This window comes from Pieris brassicae, chromosome 2, assembly GCF_905147105.1.
Source record: "Pieris brassicae chromosome 2, ilPieBrab1.1, whole genome shotgun sequence".
NCBI classification, from domain to species: domain Eukaryota; kingdom Metazoa; phylum Arthropoda; class Insecta; order Lepidoptera; family Pieridae; genus Pieris; species Pieris brassicae.
Genome location: NC_059666.1, coordinates 21258972 through 21271848, shown reverse-complemented (window position 1 = coordinate 21271848; position 12877 = coordinate 21258972). Strand labels below are relative to the sequence as shown.

The following is a 12877-nucleotide window of genomic DNA, read 5'->3' as shown; positions in this document are numbered from 1 at the left end:
CCATATTTTTGTCAGAATATTTAATAGCTGTCATGACATGACAGTCTGTTGAAGTTTGTCTTCTATACATTAAGGAATAAACACTTTGCACTAATCCGTTTTTTTCTTCTTTCTTTCTTTTTCATCCTTACATAAGTCCTCGGCCACATCATGTATGTACGTCATAAACTCAAAATTTTACAGGTTTCAACTATAAATAGTGTCAACATTTAAATCTATATACTCTATGGTTTGATATAATTTGACTAAAAATAAAAAGGGATAAGTAATATACTAGATGATTACTTCTACAATATTTTTTAATAAAAAATGTAATCTGCAACTTAGCAACATTGCTCTGCGGATGACAGCAGGAGATACTCTTTACGCTGGCCGTAGTATAAGGGAAGTCGTCGATCAGTAGCGGAAAAAACTTGTTGTAGTCAAAAGTTGACCAATCCGTTTCTGAGCGGCTTGATCATTTTGTATTGCTTTGAGATGTGGGTCTCTCTGCATCTTCTACCGCATTTACCATGGAGAGGTTCAGAGTTGTTCGGTCCCTGCAGCTGCGTTTCATGATCGGACGTCAAGGCAGAATACAAAGTACTTTCCGTATCACGCTGACGTCCATCGTTCCACAACTGTTTTCTAAGGCAGTTGTGCCTCGCACCACCCGTATGTGGAACCAGCTGCCTACTGAAGTATTTCCGAACCAATTCGACTTAGGGTCCTTCAAGAAAGGAGTGTACCAATTCTTGAAAGGCCATCAACGTGAGTCTTCTGGCAGTGTGAGTGTCCATGGGCGGCGGTAGCACTTAACATCAGGTGAGCCTCCAGCCCGTTTGTTATTACGTAGATGTTATCTCTGGTTCTCCATTGAAGCTATATTATTTTAACTGTTCGATCCTGCTTTTAACATCTGGAGTAAGCTGTGTACAATTGTAATTTCCTTACAACTACAACTTATCGCCCTTGTCTAAACTTAATTAAAACCAAGCAAGTCAGCAAGTTTGAATTAATTTAACCGATAATAAAAAAGTTGAGTTGAGTTCTCGTAATCTATGCGGTTGCATATGAGTAGATATTTCTTGAAACTTTTTACACGGGTCACGTGTAGTGGTGGAATATTTTATATTTGTGATCTTAATACAGCAAAGAAAATGTCATTATTAAAACAGGTCAATAACGTTGGTTGTTGTTGGTTGGAGGTTGGAGTTGTATTGAGTTTGATTAGAGTTCAAAACGAGCCATTTTAGCAGCCAACCCGGACCCAGGAACTGTGGTCAAAGTTACTTAACAAACTTACTACAGAAGTCTAAAGCCAATGGATGTGGTGGCACTTGACTAATACAGTAATACTTTCTATTACACTATTTATTCTCGCATATATATATATATATATATATAAATTCACTTAGTATGTCACCGAATGAAATAGACGTACTCGTATGAATAATTAGCGTGACAAATAAATAGCTTGCATACTATAAATTTAATTAAAACACCAATATATAAAGGTACTTTTATTAACTATATGAAAACTCTTATAAAAATACTATTAATCTCTCTAACCTAGCAATGTACAATTTACTCTATTGAGTATTAAGTCGACATCGGCAAGAATATTTACAAAGTCTAAATAAATAATAACTTTAAACATTTGGTTTACAACTCAATGGTCTTTCCGTGGTTCATGTTCTTCATGTTTTTATTACAAAGTTCCAATTCCAATCTCAGCCCATCGATCTCCGCCTCGAGGGTGCGCGAGCGTTTAAACATCTGCACATAGTTCATTTGCAATTGCTTCTGGTACCGGAGCACTTTGTCCTTTTCCTCTGACCATTTCCTTCTCTCATTGTTGAATTGGGTTTCCTTAGATTCTAGTTCGCATTTCAGCCTGTCTACCATTGCACTCGCTGGGCAGGCTTCGTTGCACGGGTCGGGGAGTTCACCGTTAAGTCTCTGTACTTCGGCGTCTAGCGCACTGTCGTTGGCCGACCAGTATTCTGTTTTGCAGACTTCGTAAATGCCCCTCATAGTCCTTCCACAATCGATTCCCTCGTATCCACTAAGAGACACGTCAGACAGCTCTTGTCTCAGTTCCTTCAATTCAGTCTTCAACTTGTCTATTTCGTTTTTGCTGGACTCCTTATTCTTGTTCAAATCAGTGACGTTTTCTTTTAGATCTTTAGTAAGTCTGTCGACATCGGATTGCAGTCTTTTTATTGTTTTTTGTTTGTCTTCCGATTCCGCTCGGAGTCTCATTATCTCTTTTTCTTTTTTGTCAAGGGTTTCACGGAGTTGGCGGCAATCAGCTTTGAGTGTGAGATACTCGTGGCCTTTAGTAGTTTGTTCGTTCTGAAAAGAGAGTTTACATCAAGGAAGTAATTCACGATAGTGTAGTGAAGATATTTGCAATACCAGTATTGCGAAGGTGGGTCAGTCAATCATTACCAGGGCCATTACAATTATCTAAATAAACCATGAACGAACGCATTATATGTTGTAGCGTTTATTTACTCGAGCTCTATGAAAAGAAAGAGACATCATTGAGAAAGTAAATAGGAAAATACCGATTATTGATTTGCGTTATTTTCTTTTTATATCGATAAATGGCAAATAGAACATGTGTATTAATGAAATAAGGCGATTTAGTAATACATTTTGAGAGAGAAATTATAATTTCATGTTACGGATTGTGCATGCAGTATTGACAATTCTTAATTTTGTTTCCGATATAATTTTATACAGATGTCGCTCTGTTTTTGTTCTCAAGAAGCTTAATGACTTAACTAATTCTACTTGCTCGCTCTACGCCTTTGACTTGCGAACTGATAGTAAATGTAATTTAACTTCGTTTCTGACGTGTACTTGTATATATGAATAAAGTTATTTTGAGTCTGAGTTTAATATAATTTAATAACGTCAATTTCAATTTTCCTTATCCAAGTAAGGGTTCTGTAAGAATTTTCTAACAATATTTTACATAATACTTTAATACACACCTGAGCATCCTTAAGCTGTGTCTTCAATAGAGCAATCTCTCCAGCTCGTTGACAGAGACTCCATTCTGTATCCTCTAATCTCTGCCTCAATAGCGCTCTATCTCTTCTAACTCTAGCTAGTTCACTGTCTCTTTCGTCTCTCGTTCTTCCACCGTACGTCTGTAGCATGAGTCGGGGAGCACGTAGACGTGCGTCGTGGTTGCGGAAGCGGTCTGTTGTACTGAAATTGAGATCATTGATAAAGATACTTTCATATTATTAAATCTTAAAAGATTGTATATAAAAAAAAGCAGCTCAATTTTACAAAAGTCATATTGATTGAGACTTCATCGTAAGATTTACCGATTACTTTTTGTGTTTTCATCGCATCGATTGCAGCCACAAATCTTTTAAGTCATGTCATTAACGAAATATACCCACCATTTTCAAAAAGTGATTAAAAAATGGATCTAAAAATCAACTTAAACATCTTCGTGGTAGCCTTTTTACAGATATCTTTTAAATAAATTTTTTGAATACTTAATTTTGTTTTAAAAACAAAGTTATTGTTAAAAACCCCTTTATAAGATTACAGTTTCGTTATAAAGTGATATTTTCTCACCTGTAGTCTTTGTATCTAGTAAAATAGCAACTAATTTATAATTATATCTAATAAAAAGCGTTTCAGTGATTTTAGCTGCATATATTCAGCCGTAGTGGGATGTTATACAACGTATAGCCTTTCATTATATCTACATAAAAAAATATTTTCAATTGGATTATTTGAAATAGCATAAATAAACAAATGCGTATTTCAGATAAATCGATGTTAATATAAATCGAATAATTATCTAAAGTAATGCTAGGGGGGACACATTAATTTACCTAAGAGCCGGTTTTTCAGACTATGTAAAGGGAAGGAAACTGTTAAAATCAAAGGTTCAAGGTGGAAGATGTGGCTTATGTATAAAGTTAAAACGCCGGTTTAAATTGTTTTGAATTACGTAACTAATCAAATAGAAAGTATTTATAAAATCAGGAAACATCTGCACGAACAAATAAAGGACTCATACTATCTTAAATTATATTCACAAATATCATTAAGATTCCTTATATTATAATTTTTTATCAAACGAAACCTGTTAACGGTCTTATATAAAGACTCAATTAATGGAACGATTTTTAATATATTAGATGTAAAGCGGTTGCTAGATAAAAGCGAGATAGTATTATTTATTTAAATATTTTATAATTAAGATAAGCTATTGACACAATAGCAATCGTCGTTATTACGCAGGCTCCTCTGTAAAACTAGTAACGATTTTGGATTATTGATATATTTTATATATACTAAGAGAAACACATATTTATGTTGATATTTTCATATGAAATCTCAACCAGAGGAGCTGGATATATCTTTATATATAATTGTTTTTAAACAGCGGGACGGATTTGAATGAATTTCTTTGTATGCGTGCAGACAAATTTAGACAAATCAGCCCGGAAGATGGCGCAGTCAGTATCTAGGTTATTTATCTATACAGCAAATAAACAGATAACATATATATCTTCTGTAAATGTGTCCGTAATGACACTCCTAAGTCCATTTGAATTATGAATAATAAAAATGAACCAGCCCTTAATAATCGATCATAGATGACAGAAGAATATATATTCTATAAGTAAGAATAACAAAACAAACTAAATATTTGAGTTCGAGTTGGCGACGCTATTCGACCCGGAATTTTTTAACGGTAAAATGGACCACAACTTAGTGTCGAAGATGTCATGTCAATTGACATAAATGCAGTCTTACCTATAATCATGCTGATCCCTCTCAAGTTCGGAGACTCCGGAGTCAGCTGGTGAAGGAGCAGGCACAGGCTCCTTGCTGTCCACCAGACCGCCACTGGACTTTGTTCTGAAATGTTACATTCTTCTTTTAGTAAAGATTTTCGAATAGACCCCTCAAATTGTCCCCATCGTCGGGCTTTAAAAGATTAAATTTTTGAACGTTCATATATTCAACCTTCGTGCCTTATAGAGCATAAAACAAAAACAGTTACGAAAAAACATCATTCAGAAACTTAAGTACAAAAGATAAGGTTATAGCCAGTAATTGTCGTTATAACTCTCGCATCTGAATAAGTATTCAGAGCGTGGCAACAATTTAAAAAACCGCTAAAGCAACGACTTATTGCCGATCTCGGTGACAGTCGCAATTGTAAGAATGACGCAAATCGCGAAGATTTTCAAGATTTTCAAAGATACAGGACAATACTTTTGCGAATATTTAATAGAAATACATTTAAAATTGTTATACAAATAAAAATCGAGTGTAGTCAGCGTTATATAAGCTATTAGTTATAAAGGTGTTCGTAGATTATGATTTATATATATATTTTTTTAAAGTCAGGTGAAGTAGATCAAAGTAGGTTACTTTTTGGGTCTAAGGCATGCCTCACGATGTTTTCCTTCACCGTTCCAGCGAATGTTATACACGCACATAGACAGAAAGTCCATTAGCAGCAGCCGGGGATCAAACCTTCGATCTCAGGATGAGAGTCGCCCGCTGAAGCCACTAGGCCAACAGTGCGCTATATTTATATATTTTTTCACGTCGATTTATGTTAATTTTATTTATTTATTTTACAAAATATATCAAATAATATTACTCCATACAGATAACTCCAATGCGGTAATTATTTACATTTAGATAATGCATAGATAATAGATTAAAATATTTACCAAAGACTACTTCTTACACTATACAAACTGACATGAAGCAAACCTTTTGTCAGTTCACTCATCGGAAAATTAAAAATGTAAAAACATCACGTCTACATCCGTTGAACAAATCATTCATTTGTCGGGTTTCATTGTTTAGTCTCGAAAACCACGAAAATATTAGACTAAATTATCGTATAGTAAACGATGAACGAGCGCGATCATTCACGTCTCCATGAATTGCATTCTTATCGTAACGTACGATTGTAAATGGTCGTAAAACGGTAAAGTTTTTAAAATATTATTATTTTTAATGCGTCACTAAAAGGTAAACCAGCTTTTTTGTATCCTTTTCAAGTTAGACAATTTAGGACACGTGTTTTGTATTACATACAGAAAGAAGTGTTATCATATTCTGTTTTCAATTGCAAATTGCAGTTAATCGCGTTTCCCTAGTTACTGGAAGTAGTTTAATAGCGTGTATGACCTTAATTACGATAAAATAAATCGTATTAAAATGTTAAATTCCATATCTTATTCATCCAATAATATTTGACCTTAAATAAAAAAATGTTTATACAGTGTTAGATGATATACAAAAAAGTATTGGATTTTGTTCTTGACATATGTCCAAAGTTTGAGCTAAATATTTTAGTTACACTGTAACCATGGTTACGATGTTCATCGAGATTGGTAACCATGGTAACAAGCAATCTTTAGAGAGCAAACCTCCTTTATTATGATATACTATTAACGTTCAACGTTCGTAATTTATGCGCTATTCCTAACATATTTTATATAAAATATTTTCACTGTCTACTCCTATATATCTAAAGAATCTTAAACCAAGGCAAGTCTCGGTCGACAGCCCGCCTTGCTTCAGCGACGAAGCGTGGCGTGTTGCAAGCTCACTCTATCAATGAGATCATCTCAAATTGGCCTTAAAGCGTTATGAAATTCTCTATTACTAGCAGACCTTATCTCATCTATCAACCTGCTGGATCAGCTGGTCTTCAAAAGTTCTTTGACTTTTCAAACAGCATAAAAATTTGTGTAGTTTTATGTTACAGTCAATAAATATTATTCATTTTGTTTTTTGGTATTTAATCCTTAACAAGTTTTTATTATATCTTTAGTGCTGGGCCGATATAGCTGAAATTTTATTTAATTGTTGCAAAATATACAATACCCTTAAAATAATTAAATGAGAATAGCCTCCATTATCACTTCCGAGCGATGTCCAGGCAACTACTGAGGAAAAGGCTAATTTATTGTGTCTGCTCAAGTAGATTTGGGAATGATTTAGATAAAAAAAAATGTTGTTAAGATGTGAACAGCGTCTATCAGGTCTGATGGTAGAATAAATATCTCCTTTTTATACATTTGGGATTCTGAAGGAATTGAAAATTAAAATGGGATTCAGTAATAAGGTTTCATAATAGATGATACTTGTTGACAATTTCTATTAACAGTAAGAAACTGTTAATGTTTTGCTAAAATATTTTTCACATGCAAATCGAACTTAATAATATTAATAAAAATTCGGATTATTATTGTATTTAATAAATTTAAAAGGGCTTGAAAATCACACAAGAGACTATATTGCAAATTTAAAACTGATGTCCGATAGCGTGCAATTGGCATAATAAGTTCTCATGAAAATAAAATTCTCATTATGTCAATATAAAAATTTATTTATTCAAGCAGACAGTGATACGTCCATAAGTTTATATTGAGTTAGTAACCATATTATCATACATATAGATAGATGTTAGAAGATTTAAAGTATATTCAACCATAATATTAAAAAAAAGGCACATTGCAATGACATGTAAGGGCAATCCAGCCTTCCCGATATTAGCGCTAGTATGATTTTAGGGCTCGCTTGCGCATCGTGGCGTAACAACTATCGATGAGATTAATAAGAATAAAATTATTTAAACATACTTGGTTAAATTTGAATATTTGTAATATATTTTTATTGCTAAAAGTCGCTGTAACGAATCATATACTTACAGAACACACAACAGACAAAATAGACGATACATGCGTGCATCAATGACATGTGTGCACAAATAACAATTTGATACAGAAAATAAATAATAATAATAAAGAAAAATAAACTAGAACTATCCAATTTGAAAATCTAACATTGGTGTTTAAATATATTTAGATTTTGTTACCTTAAACATCCATAAAAAAACACGATACTAGGCCTTATCGCTTACAAGCGATTTCTTTCAGGAAGACCTAGTATATATACATAAATACCTACTGAAGGTAAGGTACATAAAGTAATACAAGTTTTATCATATTCAGGAATAAAAATAAATCCGTATAACGCAAAGGAATTCAGATAACACCTATCAAAATCCGTGTTATCATTGCGTGACACACAAACGATTCTAGAAATGGAATTGCATTTTAAAATGCATTCTGTAAAAAATAATTGTCGCAATTACTAACTACTTCCTTCACATCAATAGAATTAATTTCGTCACGTCATTGTATATAAAAGGTAAAATAATGGAATTTAATTGATATAAAATTGTATTTCTTATATTCATTGTATAAAACAAATTCGTCAAGACGTTTACGACGTATTTGATAGGTAAAATATTGAATACATTAATTATTAGGTGGGCTGAAAAGATCGTAGGCTAACATAGAAAATATCTTTGATAATATGATTTAGTTATTCAATATTGCCTTTGAGAGCGATCCAACTATTATAGCAGTCATACAATTTACAATATCATTTTTTTAGTACGATTTGTATTTGACCTCACTAAAGCTTCAGTTTAGGTACCTCGACATCAGCGCAGCATTTCTGTTCAGCGAGTGTTGTCTTAACTTCTGTAAAAAGTGGCAGTGGATGCGAAAGCAATTCGTTGTAAGGTGTTACAAAAATATAACGTTATTATTACAATAACTATTAGATCTAACGTATCGACGTGACGCGAGTCAAATGACAATAGAAAAACTTTGTCTGTGCGCAATTATCACTGATACATTCTCACACATGAGTGATAATTGGTATAAAATATGGTTAATTGTATAATATATCAAAAAAAAACGCTACCATTTCCAATTTATTTAAGATGCTCAATGCTTCCTGGTACATTCGCAACAACTATCTCTACCGGGACCTGAAAGTAGAGGACCACGCCACAATAATAAAAAAGACTGCCGGAGCCCAAGAACATAAGACTCCACCGTGTCATCTCCTTCACAACACGGGCCTAGTGAGAAGATTTAAAAAGACAACAATATGTAGGAACTAAAGTGTTAGAGCACGTTAGCATTAAGTGCTAAAAAGTGAGTGAAAAATTTGAACACAAGAACAGAATGTCTTCCCTTTAATAGACACTGTAGTACTGTTGTTGCACACCTTTCTTATCTCAAATATCCTTATTAGTAAATAAAATAAAAATAATAATAGCTTAACTTAGTCTTAAGTTAGGCTAGATCGTAATGTTCCATGATAAAGTAAAGACACAAATATAACAAAAGATGCTGTACTAGTTCAATAATCTTAGTTTTTTTTATTCTCTTTCCTTAGGACATACATACGAGGTTACGTTTAATTAACTCTTTTGTTAATATATAAGTATATATAGCCCTATGGAGGCATTGTTTTATTCAAAATGGTTACAATGCGCTGGGATGTACCGGAACTGCGCAGACGCGTCATTTGCAACACTCGAAAGGTTTTACTAACAGTTATTTTACACATTGTATTTAATGTTTAATTTATAGGGGTTTTTGAGGAATATTATGAAATTAAACTTCCTGGTACGTATAATTATGATTCATTATATCACAATTTTTCGACAAAAATCGACAAAAAAACTAATAATTATTGATACTTTATTCATGATAGAAATACGCTTGTGGCAAAATTGATCTAGTCCACAGCCTCTGTCTTGTGGGTGACTAAAGTCCAATTATTCACAACATTTTTTTTATATAAAATCATCGTGTTATATCTATTCAAACAAAAGTCTTATAAGACCTTATTTATGCGTGAATGTATGGGTATGTGAATGGGTGTGTGTGCGTATAATACGTTCTGTATTAGAGTGTGAGTTACAAGCGTGCGCGGTGTAAGTTTTTGAAACCTCAAAGTTATGTCAAAAAATGTAAGTCCAAGTTGAAATCCAATTCATACGCAGCGACTAATGCGATTAAAATTTCTGCAGGATAAAAAATAAGAATAAAGGTATTCATTATTACGAACATGTTAATTGGAATGTGCTAAAACACCAAAACCGGACACCAATCAACTGTTATTTAACAATATTTCGCAAACAATTAAATTGAAATAATTGATTTCTTTTGCTACAATATGTGAATTATTTTTGAAGACCTCGCTTGTTAGGAAGTAATCGTTCAAATTGTGAAGATTGTCTTCGGCTGGATAAGAGCAGACCAAAACCATTCTGGAGTAGCCGAGTTATAGCGGAAGGACCAGAATCCACTGTAACCATGGACTATTGTATAGAAGGGGGGCAAACGGGCAGGAGGCTCATCTGATGTTAAGTGATACCGCCTATGGACACTCAATGCCAGAGGGCTCGTGACTGCATTGCCGGCCTTTTAAGAATTGATACGATCTTTTCTTGAACGATCCTAACGCTCAGTTATAGAATTACGGTCGACGAAGTGATACGGGTGGAATTTCGTATTCTCCCTTGACGTCTGATGATGAAACTCATCCGAACTAATTAATTAAGATTTTTTATCATATCCACACGGTTTGCACTTTATTAATGGGTAATTGACAAATTTGAATTAATCCTGTAGATTTTATTAGTTTCAGGGGTTGATATGTTCTTGTCGTTTGTTAAAGTACTAAAGTCGGTCACTCAAAATGATTATGTGTATACAATGGTTAAATTCATACTAATGATATACAAATAATAAATCACGAATTTCCCTTATTGGTTATTTGATCCCTTGTTATTTTGAACTCTTGCTGATTTGGAGATTTTCTCTGGTCCCTTGAGTTTCAAAATATCGTGAGTCTTCTGTATTTTTAACTCAGTTAATGGCAATTAACACGAATGCGTTTTACGAGCGCACGTGTAACTTAAATTAACTTCAGGAAGAAAATCAGCGCGTAAAAAATCTAATCTTAACAATGTAGGTTATACGTATATGTCTTATCTGGAGAAGTCTGGGTGAGATTCCAATACATGACTCTCGAATGACAAAATCCTGTACAACTTTGACGTACACACGTCAGTATGTACGTCAAATCCCAAAATCACTTCCCAATAACTACGAGAAAAGTCCACCATGCGAAATCTCAAATCCTAAATTACCACAGTACGTACACATCAAAACAAAATTATAATAGATAATCAAATACGTAAAAATACTTTCACTATTAGAATGACTTTTCGGAGTAAAAAAACAAAATATTTAATACACAAATATCCAAAAGCAATATTTTTTTTTATAATTATATCGGTAGTAAATTGATATGTTTGTTCATAACTAGACATAGAAGGAAGCGAACTAGATAATAGAATTGAAGGAAATTGTGCATTATCTGTGGTGCGGTCAATTGACTCATAATTATGAATGAGGTCGAAAATCGTTAGTATAAATTTTAATATAGATTAGTTCTTTTTTATGTGTTTTTTGCGCTTATATTTATTTGTTTTGGGCGCGTGTCACAAGTAACAATTATCATAAAATGTCATTAATAAAAACACGTAACTTATTGTATAAAATTTACGATAGGTGGTACAATTTTTTTTATTTCGCGTATTGGTCACGTTCACAGATTACAATTTCATTAAAACCTTTTTTTAATTGGGAAATTGTTTGTTTCGATAATGCGTTCTATTTTTAAATAATCAGTTATGCAGGTTAAGTCTGGTAGATGGCTTGATAAATATTTCAAGCATGAATCATACATACTCAATAACCTACAAGTATGGGACAAGGTATCTTTTAATTACATATACCGTCCTTTGGTAAACTTTGTTTACTTGTGTGAGAGAAAAAAAATGTCTAAATTAACAAATGTATAAACATTTTCATATGTAAGTAGAATAGTGTTAATTCATTCTGGAAGTTAGGGATGAGTATAAAACAAGTTTCATGTGATTTAAACTCATGAAGTTTATATTCATATATATATATATACTATACAATAATTCATAAGAATTTAAAATAAGTAAATATTAGAATATTTGTTGCAAAAATACAATTTGATAGGCCAAATCACATATTATAATTAGCAATCCCTCACCTGTACATGGTAATCACAGATTAAACAGAGCACATCCCTGTCACTTTCACTGACAATTAACAATCATTTTCTTAATAAAAAATAATAGACACGCGCGGCAGGCGCGATGCGCGCTGTATGAATGCGATGAGCAATACCGAACGGCTAAAATGTCCACGGTAATAAACAATTTATTTGTTTATTCGTTTTTATAATATCACAATAGCAAAGCCATTTTTTTAAGATTTCTTAGTTACAGTAAACTTTGAGCGTAAAATAGGACAAATACTTGAACTTTGGTGACCATTTAAACTATATTTTTTTTTGGAATTTATGCATTTGCCTTAATTTATGAATCAGCGCGCTGCATCACAGGTGTCGCGATTTCATTTGTATTTATTTGCATGGAGCTAAACATGTCCCGACAGTATATCGGAAACACATATGCTAAGAGCCAATACTCCACTCAAAATTCAGCTACTAAAAAATAGTTTACTGTTTTAATAGGAATAATATTTTATTAATGACCAAATAGATTTTTATAGAACGTATGGGTACTCAATGCCAGAAAGACTGTTTTCGTATTGGTAAGCTCTTTTCTTGCTTTTGGATTTATTTGACATTTCGCATAATACTTCCTCATCCTCTTTATTCTGTTTAGGGTTTTTTTTATTTTTTGCGTTACTCAGGATGGTGTAATTTTTAGTATACGACAGATAACTTATTATTTATATTAAAAATATTTAAATATAAATATAGTATGTTTGTAAAGAAATAATTATAATTCTAAGATTAGATTCATTCGATTATTGATTGTCTGTGTTAACTGATTATTATATGTGTTACTAATGTTTTTATTTAATTTGTTTTTTAGTCTGTGAAAAAGAGTTTTGGCTTGTCATTTAAACTTTAATTCGATGTTTTTTTTTGTTAGAACACTTTG

At 32.7% G+C, this 12877-nt stretch overlaps 1 protein-coding gene across 3 annotated transcripts in view; it reads right to left on the bottom strand.

Moving 5' to 3' along the window:
• Positions 1-1489: 1489 nt before the first annotated feature.
• The window catches only part of LOC123720653 (leucine zipper putative tumor suppressor 2 homolog), an 89390-nt gene continuing 78002 nt past the window's right edge, over positions 1490-12877 (bottom strand). For 2 of the 3 annotated variants that reach the window (XM_045677353.1, XM_045677354.1), the window contains 3 exons: positions 4780-4884; positions 2985-3204; positions 1490-2337 (listed from right to left, as the gene is read on the bottom strand). In XM_045677353.1, coding sequence (XP_045533309.1) covers positions 1645-2337; positions 2985-3204; positions 4780-4884 — 1018 coding nt within the window. In that variant the 3' untranslated portion in view covers positions 1490-1644. Of the gene's footprint in view, positions 2338-2984; positions 3205-4779; positions 4885-11955; positions 12065-12877 lie in introns of those variants that run through there. The other variant, XM_045677355.1, reaches the window with a different exon arrangement.